A 16,870-nucleotide genomic window follows, 5' to 3' on the forward strand; every position below is an offset into this window, starting at 1 on the left:
ACCCACACAGTCAAATGGAGAAGGCAATGGCACCCTACTCCAGTACTCTTGCCTAGAAAATCCCATGGATGGAGGAGCCTGGGAGGCTGCAGTCCATGGGGTCGCTAAGAGTCGGACACGACTGAGCGACTTCACTTTCACTTTTCACCCTCCACTCATGCATTGGAGAAGGAAATGGCAACCCACTCCGGTGTTCTTGCCTGGAGAATCCCAGGGACAATGGAGCCTGGTGGGCTGCCGTCTCTGGGGTCGCACAGAGTCGGACACGACTGAATCGACTTAGCAGCAGCAACATAGTCAAAGTCTTTTGAGTAGTCAGTGAAGAAGAAGTAGACATTTTCTGGAATTCCCTTATTTCTCTATAATCCAACAAATGTTGACAGTTTGACCTCTGGTTCCTCTGCCTTTTCTAAACCCAGCTTGTATACCTGGAAGTTTTCAGGTCGCATACTGCTGAAGTCTAGCTTGAAGGATTTTGAGCATTATCTTACTAGTACGTGAAATGCGTGCAATCGTCCAGTAGTTGAACATTCTTTGGCACCTTTGGCCCCTAGCAACTCAGAATTCGTAGCCCAAGCTCCCTAGATTGGGCTGCTTTCGTGGTGACATGCCTGCCACCATGTCATGAGAGGGCGGAGAACCTCTTAACCCTTGAAGTTAATATCTTTATTTAACTGGGTAAGGCCTTACTTACATTCCAAAATTAGAACTTTGTTCTTCAGTTTATTGAACAAGGGATCTGTCCTTGGTGAAAATGCATTATTCACCTCAGTGTGAATTAGTTCATTACTTCCCTTACTGAGAGGGAAGTTTGATAATGGGAATGTCCATGGGCAAGAGATTTGGAAGCCCCCAGGGGAAAATGGACTTGGGAAGGTAATCCTTCAGGGCCTGGAAACTTCAGGTTTTGTACTCCATGTTCTGCCATATGGGCTGATTTTTCATCTCTTTTTTCCAATGACCTTCGTGGTCAAGTGACTGTGAGGAGACCAGTATAACTTCTAGAAGAAACCAATGACTTTAGGTCCTCACAAAATGAGTAAATTATAATTATACTTCCCCACCCCATCCCCAGGTCAGAGTTAGACAATCCATGTTCAAATTCCAACTCTTTTAGTTACCAGCTATGAGGTCTTGTGGGGTTGGGCTTTCAAGGTTGCTTAGTGGTAAAGAACTTGCCTGCCAATGCAGGAGCTGCTGGAGATGTGGGTTCAGTCCCTGGGTTGGGAAGATGCCCTGGAGTAGGAAATGGCAACCCACTGGAGTAACCAGTTTTATTGCCAGGATTAACTCATGGACAGAGGAGCCTGGTGCGCTATAGTCCATGGGATCATAAAGAGTTGGACACAACTGAACAACTGAGCACTCACGCATGCAATCTTGGTGAAGTTATCGAACCTCTCTTTGCATCCTTGGTATTTATCTGGAAAATGGGGTAATACTAGTAGCTATCTCAAGTATGGAAAAGTAACCCATGCAAAACTAATCTATACTGTGAGAAGTCAAAGTGGTGACTTCTCTATGAGGAGGGAGTGTGACTGGAAAGGGCCATAGGGAAGCTTCTGGCATGCTGGTCATATTTTTCATCTGGATGCTAGTTACATGGATGTGCTCAATTTGTGAGAACTCATCATGCTGTATATGATATTTGCATAATTCTGCATCTGTATTATTTTTTAATAAAGTTTTTTAAAATCCATGTAAACTACTTGACATATCATAAGTTACTATCAGCCATTACTTGATCTCCTGCTCAGTGATCACTGTCTAAGCTTTAACATGATTCCCAAACACAAGGAAGGGCTTCCCCAGTGGCTCAGCGGTGAAAGTGTTAGTCACTCAGTTGTGTCCAACTCTTTGTGACCTCACGGACTGTAGTCGCCAGCTCTTCAGTCCATCAGATTCTCCAGGCAAGAATATTGGAGTGGGTTGCCATTTCCTTCTCCAGGGGATCTTCCAGACCCTGGGATTGAACCTGGGTCTCCTGCATTGCAGGCAGTTTCTTTACCATCTGAGCGACTAGGGAAGTCCCCACGGGTAAAGAATCTGCCCACAATGCAGGGGACACAGGTAACGGGGGTCCAATCCCTGGGTCTGGAAGATCCCCTGGAATAGGAAATGGAAACCCACTCCAGTATTCTTGCCTGGAGAATTCCATGGACATCGGAGCCTGGAAGGCTACTCCACATGGTCACAAAGAGTTGGACTCAACTGAAGTGACTGAACAGGCATGCACACAAACACAAGGAAATTGACAAATAAGAAAAAGAAGTACAGAGGGCAGGCCTTGACTGGGCACTCAATGGTTTAATTAGATATTTGTACTTAGGAGTTGGGAAATTATGCAAAATAGGTTATTTTTGCTATTACCTCATGCTCAGAATGCTTCCTTCTATAGATGTTAGAGCACATTTAGAAATAGTTACACTTCCAGAATTTCTCCTCTTATGAGAGCATCTTATTTGGAAAGAGGAGAGAAGGTGCCTTTTGGGAAGCTGAGTTTGCATATCATTTTGTGTGATTGAGAAAATGTCAAATGGACATATTTGAATTGGGGTGGGTGTGAAGCTGGTGAAGCTGATAGAAATACCGTTCTCTGGTGCCACCACTTCTTAGAATACAAATTCTGAAAAAGGAGAGGAAGAGTCCCAGCAGAGGGAACTGGCAAGGCCCAATGCTATCATGACACCATGAGCTCAAAATGTCTTGACCCAGCGCCCCCAGCAAGGTCATCTCAGAAACTACTGGGCTTCAGCAACTTGTCTCAGCTGCCTCAGAATGACTAAGGCCTATTTAAGCCTCATGGTTGGTTAATCATTAATGAAGATTTTTGACAAACAAAGTAGAACAAGCCAAGAAAGAAGGGTGGCTAAAAATTAGCTTAGAAAAGGTCATATTTCTTGCAAATGAAAGGTTTGGTGGTGTTTTTGATTGTGAGTATAATTGTGTGGAATGGAGTCACAAGGATATATAACCCTGCTGAGGAAGCCAGTGTGTCTTTAGGAGATTTTACTTAGGACTTTTCTCCATCCTCACATTGATCTGCAGGACAATGGGCCTCCATCACCTTTCCCAAGAAGGCTGCATTCCTGTAGGGCTTCCCAAGAGAGTGGGGAGTTTGGCCAATCCTTGCAGCTGCATGTGACTCCAGACAGGAAGGATGGAAGGTCCCAGAGGGTGGAACCTGCCTCTAAAGAAAGAAGGGGTGAGAACTCTGAGAGCCTCGGCTAGCCCTACAAAATCTCATGGAAAAAATCAGCGTTGGTGGGCATCACCTGGTGCTAGGAAGGCCGAAGAGAGGCAGTTAGCCACTAGGGGGAGCGCTCAGATGCATCATGCTATTGATCGCTAGACAATCCTTCAGCCCTTCAGTTTAGATAAGGCAGTGCCACCATTTTCTAAAAGAAACTCAAAGTCCTAAATTGGAATGATTTAGGGTTCTTCCTACTTCCTTGTTATCCGGGCCAAATCTCTTCCTTCCAGAATTTACACGGGCCTATCAACCACGTTTAGCGTTGGTGGGGACAAAGGTTGTCCCCACACCCTTTCTCCTCTCTTTTGAGGCTGCCACACTAACGTTGTTCAGGTACTCGCTTTTTCTTCTGGGCCTGGGCATTTCCTGTTTCCTCTTCTTCCTGCTCATCTGCCCTCCCTCCTCCCCCTCAACTCATCCTGTTGTTCTTTGCTTAGATGCCACTTCCTCTCCAAAGTCTTCTTAACCCCTTGCCCAGGCCAGGGTGGGTGCCCCCTCCCATTTCATAGCCTTTTCATCACTGTCTTATCATGCCTGGGAGCTTCTGGAGGGCAGAGGGGGGCTGGTTTTGTTGATAACCGCCTCTCCAGTGCATCTTCCAGTTCTGGTAGACAGCTGGCACTCGACAAGCGTTTACTGAATAAATAAGTGAACAAAAGCATAGGAAGGTGTAAAATGGAAAGGCTTAATGCAGTTAAGACAGTGGAATGCATTCACACTACAGTTTATAAAGAGGAAGAGAAAGGAAATAACTTTCTTGTCTATGATGTACCCAGCTTATTTAAAAATTTATTTATCCAGGCTTTTTAAAGATTCATTAACCTATCTGATTTTCACAGTAACCTTATGAGGGTATCATCTCTTTTACCAATTAAGAAACTGGTGCTCAGAGAGGCAAGGTGTCTTTTCCAAGGTCACACGGCTGGTAAATAGCAAAGCTGGGGGTTCACACCCTAGGCATCCAGACTGCAAGCCCAGCCTGTTTCACCAGGCCACAGCGCTTGCCAAGGGTTTGGGCGATCACTGAGGGACACCAGGCACCTAGACAGGGAAGACTAATGGGGGGAAGGAGAAGGAAGGCCATGTCTAATCTGATAGCCTAGAACTTGGAACTGAAGCAAAACATGTCTCCTGAGTCTCATTCTGTGTTTAAGCCAAATCATGCTCTTGCCCTTGAATGGTCAGAGAGGAGGAGCGTGTCAAGGAAGTGGCAGGACAAGGATAAAATGAGTACATCTGTGTTATCCTACCACTAATTTATTTTTTAAAGTTGAAGATGCTTTTTTTTTTTTCTTTAGGGTCGTTGTGTCAAATGTGATTTTTTTCAAAACAGCCATGCCGAAATGTCACATTTCATGTTTTATTATTTTTTTTAAACTCAACTCTTCCCAGAACACTTTATAATAAAGATAACATGTAATATACTATATACATCTCTTTAAAATAGTCAAGTACCCTAATGCCCTTAAAACAGGGTCTGGTAAGCCAGTAAGGTCAATTATAGTTGACAAAATCCACTCAGCATGGGGCATGCCATGTCACAGCACCCAGTACAACGTTGGGACTGTTCACAGGTTATCCTTCATTAGGAAAGAAAAATTAGAACTTTTGTGTTCTAGTTGTTTTTACTTCCACCTAAATAAGTGCTTATGCATGTTGTCTTGACAGATATTTTTGGAATTTAAAAATTGGGGATCTAGTCTAGTTTAGAATCAGAAGGGTATAGTTGACTTTACAGTAGTTTTTTAGTCCCATCCATAATCCTTGACACAGCATCGTAAGTCGAATTCCTTCCATCTACCAGAGAATTTTAGCAGCTCACCTAGTGCTATGTCTTCCAAGCTGAACGTAGGCATTTCAGCCATTCTACCTTCAGTTCCTATCCTGAGGAAAGAGGCTGCATGTGAAAACACATTAAAAGTCAACAGAAAAGAAACTACTTTTGGAGAAAAGCTTTTCTTTTTGTAGGCTGTGAAGCAGGCTGTTGGTACTACTAAATCTATTTTCAGGGTCAGTGTGCTGAGACTTGGAGTCTGAATTTCTGCCGTGGTTCCTACGAGCTGTGGGACCCTGGCCAGTCACATATCTGTTCTGCCTACTTCACTAAGTGCTTGTGAGGTCCCGAGGTGATGGAAACCAAACAGCCTTAGAGCCTAATGAATCACACAATCACAGCATTTATCCCCACCCAACACACTGTTTACGAGCTTATTGGGTCTGTGTTCTCCCACTTTAAGGTAAGCTCTATGTGTACAAAGTTTTGTTGGTTTTGTTCATGCTGTACTCACCACAGCACCTAGAACAAAGCAGGGCATTTAGTAGAGGTGGAAGAAATATTCCGTTAAGATTAATTCTTTTAATTCATTTTCTGACAAGAGCAATCAAACTCTGATTCTGCAACTTAAAGGGCATCTGTGCTCATCTCCTAGAACTAGATGGTATCAGCAAATCTCGTTGATCTCTCATTTTGGGAAGTTCTCTGGCCTTTCCTGTCTGTAAGAAAGACTTTATCCTTTTAAGAGGAAGCAGGAAGTTAGAATTCCAAGAACTGTGGGTTGGGAAGGCCCATAACCCAGGCTACTCAAGACTAACTAGGTAAAATTCTTAATCAATGGCAAAGCTGCGTGGGGCAGTTTTTAGAGGTAATTCCACTGACAAGCTACCACTTTCCCTTGAATTGTTAATTGGCTTTGCTGATGGATCCCACCTGAAGTTAGTGATGATGTATAGAGAAAAAGGCAGTGTCTTGCTAATCTTGCTGCACGCTGTCAAAAAAGGTGAAACGGAAGACTGTGGTTTCCAGTGCGGTGACCAACATACAGGTCACACCAGTACTTTCATGAGACCATCGAACAACTCAATGTCACATCAACTGAGTCCATGTATATATCTAAGTGTAAAACCCTTGGGATCATAAACAAACTTCAGCACTGAGAACAGTGACAGGCTTTGCCACATCCTACTCTGATCCAGATGCTAAGTAGTAGTTGAACGCTCAACTTTCTACCACCTGGACCCAAGGCTGAAAACACTGATAATTCACAATTTTTACTATGTACCTCAACTTCATTAATAATTCCAAATCAAAGATATGATTTTCTCCAGCCAGAAACAGTCAATTCCTTCTATGCTATAGGGTTTTTTTTCTAATTTTGTTAGGGGAAAAAAAAAAGTGTATAAAGAAAACACAATTTAAAATAAGGTACTGAAATTGCTTTAAGAAAGTTTTATTTACTGCATACATCCTAAGAATGTATTGTAAATGAAGCAAGATCTAAATAAACTTAAAAGCTTTTCAAATACAAAGCACTAAAGATAACAACTAAACTGCCAGCATGTTTGAAAACAGAGAACTCGAAAGCTTTTTTTTTTTTTAAACATTTTTATACTTTGTTCTTAACCCTAAAAAAAAGTTCACATTTCAAGTTACAAACTTACCTCAGTAGTGTATATATGTGAAATGGTTTTGAAACAACAGGAACAGGCAGACCATAGGTAGGTGGGAGGCTCACTGATACTTAACTGGCTATGTCACCAACATTTATTTTTAAGGTAGTTTGGTAGTTGCCATGTTAAGACACCATTTTTTTCCTTTTTTTTTTTTTTTCCATTTTTGCAAATAACTTACAGGCACATGTAAAATACAGTAAGATCCCTGGGTCAGTCTCATCCAGTGAACCTCTGTGCTAATTAACCCTTCACTGGAAGGAGAGTAAGAGAGCACTTCTTTCATACAAAGTCAAGGGATGGGGGCTGAACGCGAACTGCATTTGGTTGGATTACTCATTACGACGGATTTGAGTTTGGATGCAGCTCGCTGGGTGCATCATCAGAAAACATTGCACAATTACTTTCTGTCATTTAACAATGATGGAAAGGAAGGCTAGGAATGTTTAAAGGCCTTTGCAGGCACTCAATAATCTTATAGAATAGTTAAATAAATATTGCTTATATATAAAAAATTCATCCCACCCTAAGATGAGGGAAAAGAGAGCATCTGGGAATCTCTTAATTTAAAATGTAAAACAGAACTAAAACATCTGCTAAGGGCATGATCCTATTATCAATCCACAATAAGAATTCAGCCATCAGCAAAATTCAGTGAGTGGAAACATTTGATGGAATCTCTAATATGACATAAAAACACAACTATGTCCTTGCCATCTATTGCACACCTCACTTCCTTGTTAGAACCTTAAAAAAAAAATTCCAAGTTGATGTATTTCATAACGTAGATGACAATCTTAACATTTTACTGTATTTTACATTCACTCTGCTAAACAAAAGCCTTTAAACAGGCACAAAACACTGCAACAATACATTTACTTCCTAATAAAACAAAACTGTTTAATAACATTGAAATAAAATGGTTTTGTTTTGCATTCAACTATATACCATGAATTTCTGCAACATAAAACAACTAAAAATGAGCATTAGGAGATATTTACAAACTATCTTTTACTCCTACAGGTCTCTCCTCCTCCTCCTGGCTGTGCACGCCCCAATTCAGTTCACTTGCCACATGCACAGCAACAACGGAGGGAGGCCCTGTTCAATAAACATATTTCCAACACCCCTGACAACCACAGACGTTGTGCATGAAACATGATAAGGCAACTAGAAGCATAACCGTCTGCTAACAAGAGCCTTTGGGGTCTTGTCTATAATAACATTCTCTGTCTCTACAAACTTAGACTTCAAAACAAATATAATAAAAGCATTAAGAAAGGAGTGAAGGTTTCATATTGGACAATTAAATAGCTATGCAAAGATGCCTTATGCAAACTATTAAAATCTTGTGCTTACACATACTCTGCTATTGAAAATAGCTCCCCAACCAAACCACAACCCTCCCTAAACAAAAACCCATACAAAACAAAAAACCCTAACAAAAAGAAGTATAAAAGCCATCAATGTTCTCTGTCAGAGTAATTAATTTGTCCTTGACTTGCCAAATATGAAGGTGGGTCTGGGGAAGGTTGGGGGCGGGGGAGGGTGAGTGCAGGGTAGTGGTGGGCGGCGGAGGGGACACATCTAAGAGCAAAGGCTCGTGGACAATGAGTAGGGGCCCAGGACGAGGGCAGCAGGTGACAGCGCCTTCCAGTGTTTGGACTCAGAAGTGTGACAAGTCTTTTCAACATTGGCCTTAAGGAGAGGTCGAGCGTTTAAAGAACAGAACCATCATGAATAACACGTGGTTAACACCCGTCAACCCTTAATTCCAGCAGAATAGAGGTTTCACTCATTTTATAATTGCACTTTCCAGTATAACTTTTAAAATAATGTTTTCTGTAGTATTTTTAAAGCACTATTGTTTGTATCTTTAAATATTGAATATATTTTTCAAAATAGTTCCCTAGCTGCTCAAGTGTGCTTTTTTAATATATACTTGATATATTATTGAAGGTACTACAAAATAGAAATCTCTGGAGTGCAGAAGTTAAGAAAATAACCTTCATAACTGAAAATATATCCTTAAAAATACAAAAACAAAAACCTCTATACAAATGTACTACCACATACAAATTTTTAAGAGATGGTGTTTAAGGCACAAACCATTGCAAGTCTCTTAGAAATGTATGAACACAGGTCTGCTAAATTGAAAACAGTCTTAAAAAACTAGTGAAAACTTCATGTAATATAAAATATTCCAGTATGGTATTTGATAACATTCTTTGCGTTCAGGTTTCGTGTGTGCTAACCGAACACGGTCTTTCTTCATAAATAGTAAAGTGTTCCTTCAGTGGCGGCGGCGGGTCTCAGTAGGTCTGGTACACGTCGTGGATGGGCACCTGGATAGCAGCGGCGGGGAAGGCCTGAGGTATGTAGCCTGCGTATCCGCCGTACATGGCAGCGGCGGCCGCTGCATTCTTCTGTAGTGTGGCGATCGTGGCTGTGGCTGGAGCAGCAAATGGCACATAACTGGTTCCGTAGATCCCGGCAGTGGGAATTCTCTGAACATTTGGAGCCACCGTGTACACTGGAGTTATTGGGCGACCCTGAGGGGAGAGAGAGCATCCTTATTGATCACCTGTAGGTATCTAACCAGATAGGCGGAGACACCACCTTAATGGCAGAAAGCAAAGAGGAACTGAAGAGTCTCTTGATGAAGGTAAAACAGGAGTGAAAAAACTGGCTTAAAACTCAACATTCAGAAAACTAAGATCATGGCATCTGGTCCTATCACTTCATGGCAAATAGGTGGAGAAACAATGCAAACAGTGAGAGACTTTATTTTCTTGGGCTCCAAAATCACTGCAGATGGTGACTACAGCCAAGAAGTTAAAAGACGCTTGTTCCTTGGAAGAAAAGCTATGGCAAACCTAGACAGCATATTAAAAAGTAGAGACATCACTTGGCCAACAAAGGTCTGTATAGTCACAGCTTTGGTTTTTCCAGTAGTCATGTATGGATGTGAGTGCTAGACTATAAAGAAGGCTGAGCATCGAAGAATTGATGCTTTCAAACTGTGGTGCTGGAGAAAACTCTTTAGAGTTCCTTGGATAACAAGATCAAACCAGCCAATCCTAAAGGAAATCAGCCTTGAATAGTCACTGGAAGGACTGATGCTGAAGTGGAAGCTCCAACACTTATGGCCTCCCTGATGTGAAGAGCCAACTCACTGGAAAAGACCCTGATGCTGGGAAAGATTGAGGGCAGGAGGAGACGGGGCAACAGAGGATGAGATAGTTGGATGGCATCATTGACTCAATGGATATGAGTTTTAGCAAATTCAGGGAGATGGTAAAGGATAGGGAAGCCTGGTGTGCTGCAGCCCATGGGGTTACAAAGAGTTGGACATTATTGAGCGACAGAACAACAACAACCTATCCATTCATTCAACAACCCCATTCATTCATTCAACTCCCAGGGGTGAGGGAATGACAGAGAAACAAAAGTTTCCATTCTCAGGGCAGATGGATAGACAAGCAATAATCATAAGGGACTGAGATAGGAGCCATTGAAGTGGAGTTGCATCCTCAAGGTACATTCAAATTCAACTGGTGACCATGACAGAACTGGAGTGTTTAGGGAAAGTTCAAATACTCTGGAATCTTCTGCCCACCATTCTACTCAATCAGCCTATGTACCAGAGCGAGCTAGAGATGGGAGTTGAGGTCTACCCTTTACTCAGTTGATCTCACTGTAATTATGAATAAGTATTTTCCCTAAAATACATGCCAGCTGCCTCAACTCATACCTAACTGAAGGAACATGGTGTATCAAGAATGGAGAGAAGCACAGTATATGACTTTATGGAACAAAGTACACAGCTCTCCCAAGGGCCAGCATCTTAAGCTGTGACCTAAAAAGACTGTGATCATACAGGATCTTCAACAAATGCATTTGCTTCAGCCATCGCCAACCTAAGATATGATACCACTAAATATACAGTTGCTGTGGAAGCTTAGAGAAGAAGCCAACTAACTTGAGGAGCAAGAGGAAGTGTCTCTGAAGTGGAAAATTTTGAGCTGGGTTTTGAAGGATAAGTGGGGCTTCCCTGGTGGCCCAGATGGTAAAGAATCTGCCTGCAATGCCAGAGACCTGGGTTCAATCCCTGGGTCAGTCAGATCCCTTGGAGAACAGAATGGCTACCCAACCCAGAGTTCTTGCCTGGAGAATTCTGTGGATAGAGGAGCCTTGTGGGCTATAGTCTGTGGGGTCACAAAGAGTTGGACAGGACTGAGCAGCTAACACTTTCACTTTCACTTGGATAAGGTGGGATTTCCACATGAGGAGGAAGTGGGGAAAGAGGCGCTATCTGAAGCTGCCTTACTGTAGATGCCACGCTGGCTCTGAAAGTCCAGATGGTTCCTTCCCTCCACTTGAGAGTGAAATATACTACATTTTCAGAACAAGTAGACAAGGAAGACTGTGGTTCAGTATTTTCCAAAATGTTTGCTACGGAGTTCATTCTGTGGACTGCTTAAGGGAAAAGGAGATTTTTGGTAAAACAAAACATACATTTATTTAACAAAACATCTTGTGTACCTTATGTTTCATAGAATGCCCTATGGTACAAATAGTTCAGGATATGCAAAAGGGAGAAGTAGATTTAAAGAAATTATTTCTTCCTGGGTTTTATAAAGGAATTACTTATCATTCCTTTACAAAAATCTCCAAATTAGAGTCACAAAATTATGTTCAAAGAACTTCAGAATTGAAGAGTCATTTTTTTCAACTGTAATCCAAATAATATCCAAATGATAACAATAACAGAGATTACAGTCTGCTAGGCACTATTATGGAGAAGGCAATGGCACCCCACTCCAGTACTCTTGCCTGGGAAATCCCATGGACAGAGGGGCCTGGTAGGCTGCAGTCCATGGGGTCGCTAGGAGTCGGACACGACTGAGCAACTTCACTTTCACTTTTCACTTTCACGCATTTGAGAAGGAAATGGCAACCCACTCCAGTGTTCTTGCCTGGAGAATCCCAGGGACACGGGAGCCTGGTGGGCTGCCGTCTCTGGGGTCGCACAGAGTTGGACACAACGGAAGCGACTTAGCAGCAGCAGCAGCAGGCACTATTCTAAGTGCCTTATTAAGTGACACTATTGAAACATCATCACAACCACCAATGAAGCTGGTGGATTGATTATACGGAGAAGCTTAGATGTTTTAAATGACTTGCACAAGGTGCCACAGCTTTTAAACAATGGGATGTGGGAGTCTGGCACCTGTGCATTTAGCCTTGCATTATCCTGCCTGCTACAATGCAGCCACAATGAACGTTAGTAACACTTTACAACCAAGGAGAGAAACTCTGGAACTGGGAAGACTGTGGTTCATAGCAGGACACAAGCTATCTTCTCCAAATCTGTGGACATCTCTTTAGTGACAAATGCACAAAGGAAAGGATCACCAGGAAGGTGACATCAGAGAGAAACCACTCCATGTACAACAGTGCAGCCCAACACCTGAGCTCAGGGCAGTGTGATGAGGTTGAGTTGAGTGTGGGGAGCTGGGGAGGAGGAGAGAAAAAGGCCTCAATTTCCCCTCCTCTCAAAAAAGGGATGGTTCTTGCTCTACCTATACCACTGACTTGCTGTGAAGATTGAGACATTTTGAGAAATAAACGTGAAAAAAGGACTGTCTACACATGCAAGCTTCTTTTTCTAATTGCCTGCAAAGGCTATATGAAATTTTGGATTTAAATGGCTACAAAGGAACATCTCTGAGCTCCTGCAAAACAGAGGAGGAAGATCGAAGGTGTTCCCCAGGAAGGTCACTGGGAACTGATGTGTGGTTTCACTCTGAACAGTGTTCTTTTTACCAATCCGTGGAGCTTAAAATGCTCCTTCCTCTGCTGCAGTTTGGCAGAGAACACAGAGGAGGTGGAGGACGGAACGTACCAGAGAACCCAGGTCAAAGAACTCAAGGCAGGACAGACAGTACTCAGCTTTGAGGGACAGCAGCGGGGCCACATACTCAAAGAAGCCATTCCCACATTACAGAGGAAGTGGCTCCAGGCATTCTGCAGAATATACTGGAGGAGGGAACAACTGCCATAGGACTCTACTGATGATGACAGCACACTGAACAAATCCCAAGCCACAAGACCCCGACGCCAGCATCCGTACAGACTGATATAAGACAGAAACAGCCTGCAATCCAGAATGTAATCATGAAGCCTGAAATTTGGGCCCAGCCACAGCTGTGACCACTCAGCGAAGACCAAAGTTCACAAGTTTCCTAGTAAAGAGGAATTAGAATTAGCAGAATTCCACTAGGTAATGCTTGTAGGTTACTGTATGTATTTATAGTCAGGACACAGTAATAACTACCTTGTGAGTCATTTCCAACCCAAGACTACTGCTGGGGTTCACAGGCCTAGCTGTTTCAGCATTACTGAGGAGGTGGGACAAAATATGGATTCTAGAACCCCAGCCCAGTTCTGCTGAACTGGAGTCTTCTGGGGTTTAAATCTAAGAATCTCTGTTTTATAAACATGTCTCCTCGATAATTCTTATCCAGTTAGATACAAGACATCCCTGGCCTGAGTTTTTATGCTTATGGATTGATGAGGTGTTTGATATTCACTGCTTCACAAAGGATAGCTTCAACAAGATTATTTTTCTGTCTAGGAAAATGATATATGGTATAGATATTCCCTGTGTGCTACATATTGCAGAAACAAAGAAATATATATAAGATGTGGCTCTTGGTCTGGAAATACTTTAATTGGGGAGACAGAACATAGAACTTGACTGGTAGTCAAGCAGCCAATATGGAGATATACAGGACAGATGGTTTCCAAGGTGAGGTAGATGGAAAAGGTTCTAGAGAAAAAAACCAGATAGATGAGAACACTATGAGTAAAGGTGGGGAAGGAGGATGGAATGGTAAAACTGGATTGGGAGGAGAAATGGGAATAGCTGGATATGGTTGGGAGAGTTTTGTAAAGTTTCGTAAATCTTTACAGACATTTCTGTCTCTCTACAGGCACTCACATATATATATGCATATGTATATACCTATGGATATACTCATAGAGAGGGATGGAGGGGAAGAAGAGGGGCAGAACTTTAAAAAACCTTTACTGAACTATAATCTGGAATGCAAAACTACAATCTGGCATGAACCCTGGGACTCCGTGTGTCACCTCTGTAACAATAAGTACATGAGTTAAAAATTATCCTATGTCATTAAAAAAAAAATAGGATGTATAACAACACTGTGAGAAATTCCATATGTCATTTTTGCATATTGCTTCCTATCTTTAATACACTGGCAACTTGAGGATAGTACAATTCTTATCTAACATTTTCCTGTCCTGTCATGATTTATCTTACAAAAATATTTCTGTCACTCAGACCCATAGTTCTAGCAGAAAGCCAGGCACAGTGTCAGTGCTCCTGCAGAGTATTAAGTGAATCTGTGATACATGAGACCTCACACAAACACCGCAGCAAGAAGCCTACCTGGAAAGGCGGTGGCGTGGACACGGCAGGGATGACGGCAGCGGCGGCTGCGGCGGCCGCAGCAGCACTGGCTGGGTCGGGCTGCACAGCGATGGGGCTGATCATGTGCTCCATTGTGTGGATTTTACCATCTTCAATCATTTTAGGGGCCGGAGCTGCCTGAAACATGGAATATTGGGCGCCGATGGCAGGGATGGCCACTGCAAAAGAAGGAAAAGGGAAACACAGGTCAGTCACTTCCAGGCACTGAGGGAAGCGCCATCACTTCCTCAATACTTTTAAAAACAAGTTTAGCAGCCAGGGGCTCTGCCTGCAAACGAATGCTCTCTCACTACAGGTGCTACCCAAGAGGAAGAGAGGGGAGGTGGAGGTACCCTATATCCCGCTGGACTTTCAAAAGGAACCATGTGGGCAATGGGTGGGATCTCCCCACGGATCCTCAGGGTACGCAAGCCTACAGTTAAGTTTTGCCCACATTTTCTACTGCTGCTAACAGAATTTAGAACAGAATAGCGTTTAGACTCGTATTCTTGAGGTCCTACAAAGCAAGAAAGGGCCTTGCAATTTTGAGAAAACAGGATCAGAATAAGAAGTGAGAGCAGAGGGTTGAGGCCCAAGAGTGTGAGAAGAGCCTGCCAGTTCCTTATTACCTATCTTACTCAGTACCTGCCCCACTGCCCTTTTTCACTTTCACCACGTTTTAAAGAGCAGGTGCTATTGAGAGTTTCATTCTGAGAACTCAGAGGTCAGTGTATATCCTCCCCGACCTGCCAATGCAAAGACATGTTTCTGTGAATAAAGTTCAAAGGACTCATTTCAACCAGAGGATCAGACAGATCACAGTTTTCGAATGTCAATGTATGCTGCTGCTAAGTTGCTTCAGTCATGTCTGGCTCTTTGCGACCCTATGGACTGTACAGCCCGCCAGGCTCCTCTGTCCATGGGATTCTCCAGGCAAGAATACTGGAGTGGGTTGCCATGCCCTTCTCCAATGTATGATAAGGAGAGGTAAAAAGACCAAAAAAAAAAAAAAAAAATAGCCCTGATTTGGGGGAGTTTGTGTGTGTGCTGCATGTTTTGAGGATGGTAAGAATATTGAAATGCATACAACAAAGTATACTTTCACTTATTTTTATTTTCCAACTGTAGGTAATTTCTTCGAATAAAAGCTGATTTGATATAAGTTAAAGAGAAATGCTTGCATGCTGTGTGCTCAGTCGCTTCATTTGTGTCTAACTTTTTGTGACTCTATGGACTGTAACCCACCCAGCTTCTCTGTCCATGAGATTCTCCGGGCAAGAATACTGGAGTGGGTTGCCCTCCTTCAGGGAATCTTCCCGACTCAGGGATCAAATCCACGTCTCCTGCTTTGCAGGTAGATCCTTTACCAATGAACCACTGGGGAAGCCCAAAGAGAAATGACTGTAGGCTAAACAATGATACAGTCATTCAATAAAATATATCTAAAATCTAAACCAGATCTTTTACCTGCCTTTCTATCTATATGATCTTGTGCCTAGATACTTCACTATTGCCTGGTGTTCCTCCTAAAATACAGAGTTCTAATTTTCTGAATGAATCAGAAATAGAGGTCAAGGGGACAGGGTCTAGAAAGGGCTATAAGTTTGAGCTACATCTGAGTTGTACTAAGCAACTCTGGATTGTTCTGGCTACCAGCCACAGGAATTTCTACCCTACGCCTCAGAACACAATTACATGCTTAAAGATCTTTGAGTTCTTTTCTCTGGGCTTCCCTGGTGGCTCAGCTGGTAAAGAATTTGCCTGCAATGCAGGAAACCTGGGTTGGGAAGAGTCCCTGGAGAAGGGAAAGGTTACTCACTTCAGTATTCTGGCCTGGAGAATTCCATGGACAGTCCATGGGTTTTCAAAGAGTTGGACATGACTGAGCGACTTTTCTTTTCTGTAGTTAAATCTTAAACTACTGCCAATGGGAATACCTTTCCCAACAAGTAGAAGTGCCAACTCCTGTATCCAGGCTCTGCTTTATGGAATTAGAGAGAAACAGGATCAGTTTTATATTGCTTGACGCATCAATGACATTTCCAAGGAAATCCAGTCTAAGGAGTCATTTAACTGCAGAAGTGGCAGAATTTTTTTCACAGGCATTAAAAAAAAAAAAAAATCACTGGATTACTTCAAAAGGAAGCTCTACTGAGAAAAGGCCTTGTAAGCCCCTATGTGGCCAATGCCAACCTACACTCCCTATACACAGCTCCCTTGAAACCGTTTTAGCCAGGGTAAGGAGTACAGTCCTCAGCCAACACGAAGTCAGAGGAGCTGAGCTTCGAAGTGCGGATGCTCTCAAAGAGCTCTTCAACCTACCCTCCATGAGACTGGGAGAAGGTCTGGAGGAGTATCATGATGGAATTTCCCATGTGTTTGGGTGCTTGTGTGGTGTGCGCACATAAGGAGTTTGTGCCGTGCTCACACTGTGCAGTTCAATAAAGCTCCCTGCAGCTTAGGATTAGAAAGAAGACCTGTCTCAGATGACTGACGAGCATTAACAATGTTGGAAAACTGGTTTGTGGGGCCTGGAGGGTGGAAGCAAAGTTCAAGGTCCTTGGCTTCAACTACTTGAGTGCCCCTACCCTCAAGCTACTGATCCAGCAAGAGGCGGAAATGAGAGCTGGGAATTAGCTGCAGAAAGTTTCTCTGCTGCCTTACTCCCAGGT

At 42.8% G+C, this 16,870-nt stretch overlaps 1 protein-coding gene across 16 annotated transcripts in view; it reads right to left on the bottom strand.

Annotated features, from left to right (window-relative positions):
• Positions 1–6,464: 6,464 nt before the first annotated feature.
• The window catches only part of RBM47 (RNA binding motif protein 47), a 176,455-nt gene continuing 166,049 nt past the window's right edge, over positions 6,465–16,870 (bottom strand). For all 16 annotated transcript variants that reach the window (XM_070791337.1, XM_070791341.1, XM_019962623.2 and 13 more), the window contains 2 exons: positions 14,178–14,377; positions 6,465–9,252 (listed from right to left, as the gene is read on the bottom strand). In XM_070791337.1, coding sequence (XP_070647438.1) covers positions 9,013–9,252; positions 14,178–14,377 — 440 coding nt within the window. In that variant the 3' untranslated portion in view covers positions 6,465–9,012. The remainder of the gene's footprint in view (positions 9,253–14,177; positions 14,378–16,870) is intronic.

This window comes from Bos indicus, chromosome 6, assembly GCF_029378745.1.
Source record: "Bos indicus isolate NIAB-ARS_2022 breed Sahiwal x Tharparkar chromosome 6, NIAB-ARS_B.indTharparkar_mat_pri_1.0, whole genome shotgun sequence".
Classification (NCBI taxonomy): Eukaryota; Metazoa; Chordata; class Mammalia; order Artiodactyla; family Bovidae; genus Bos; species Bos indicus.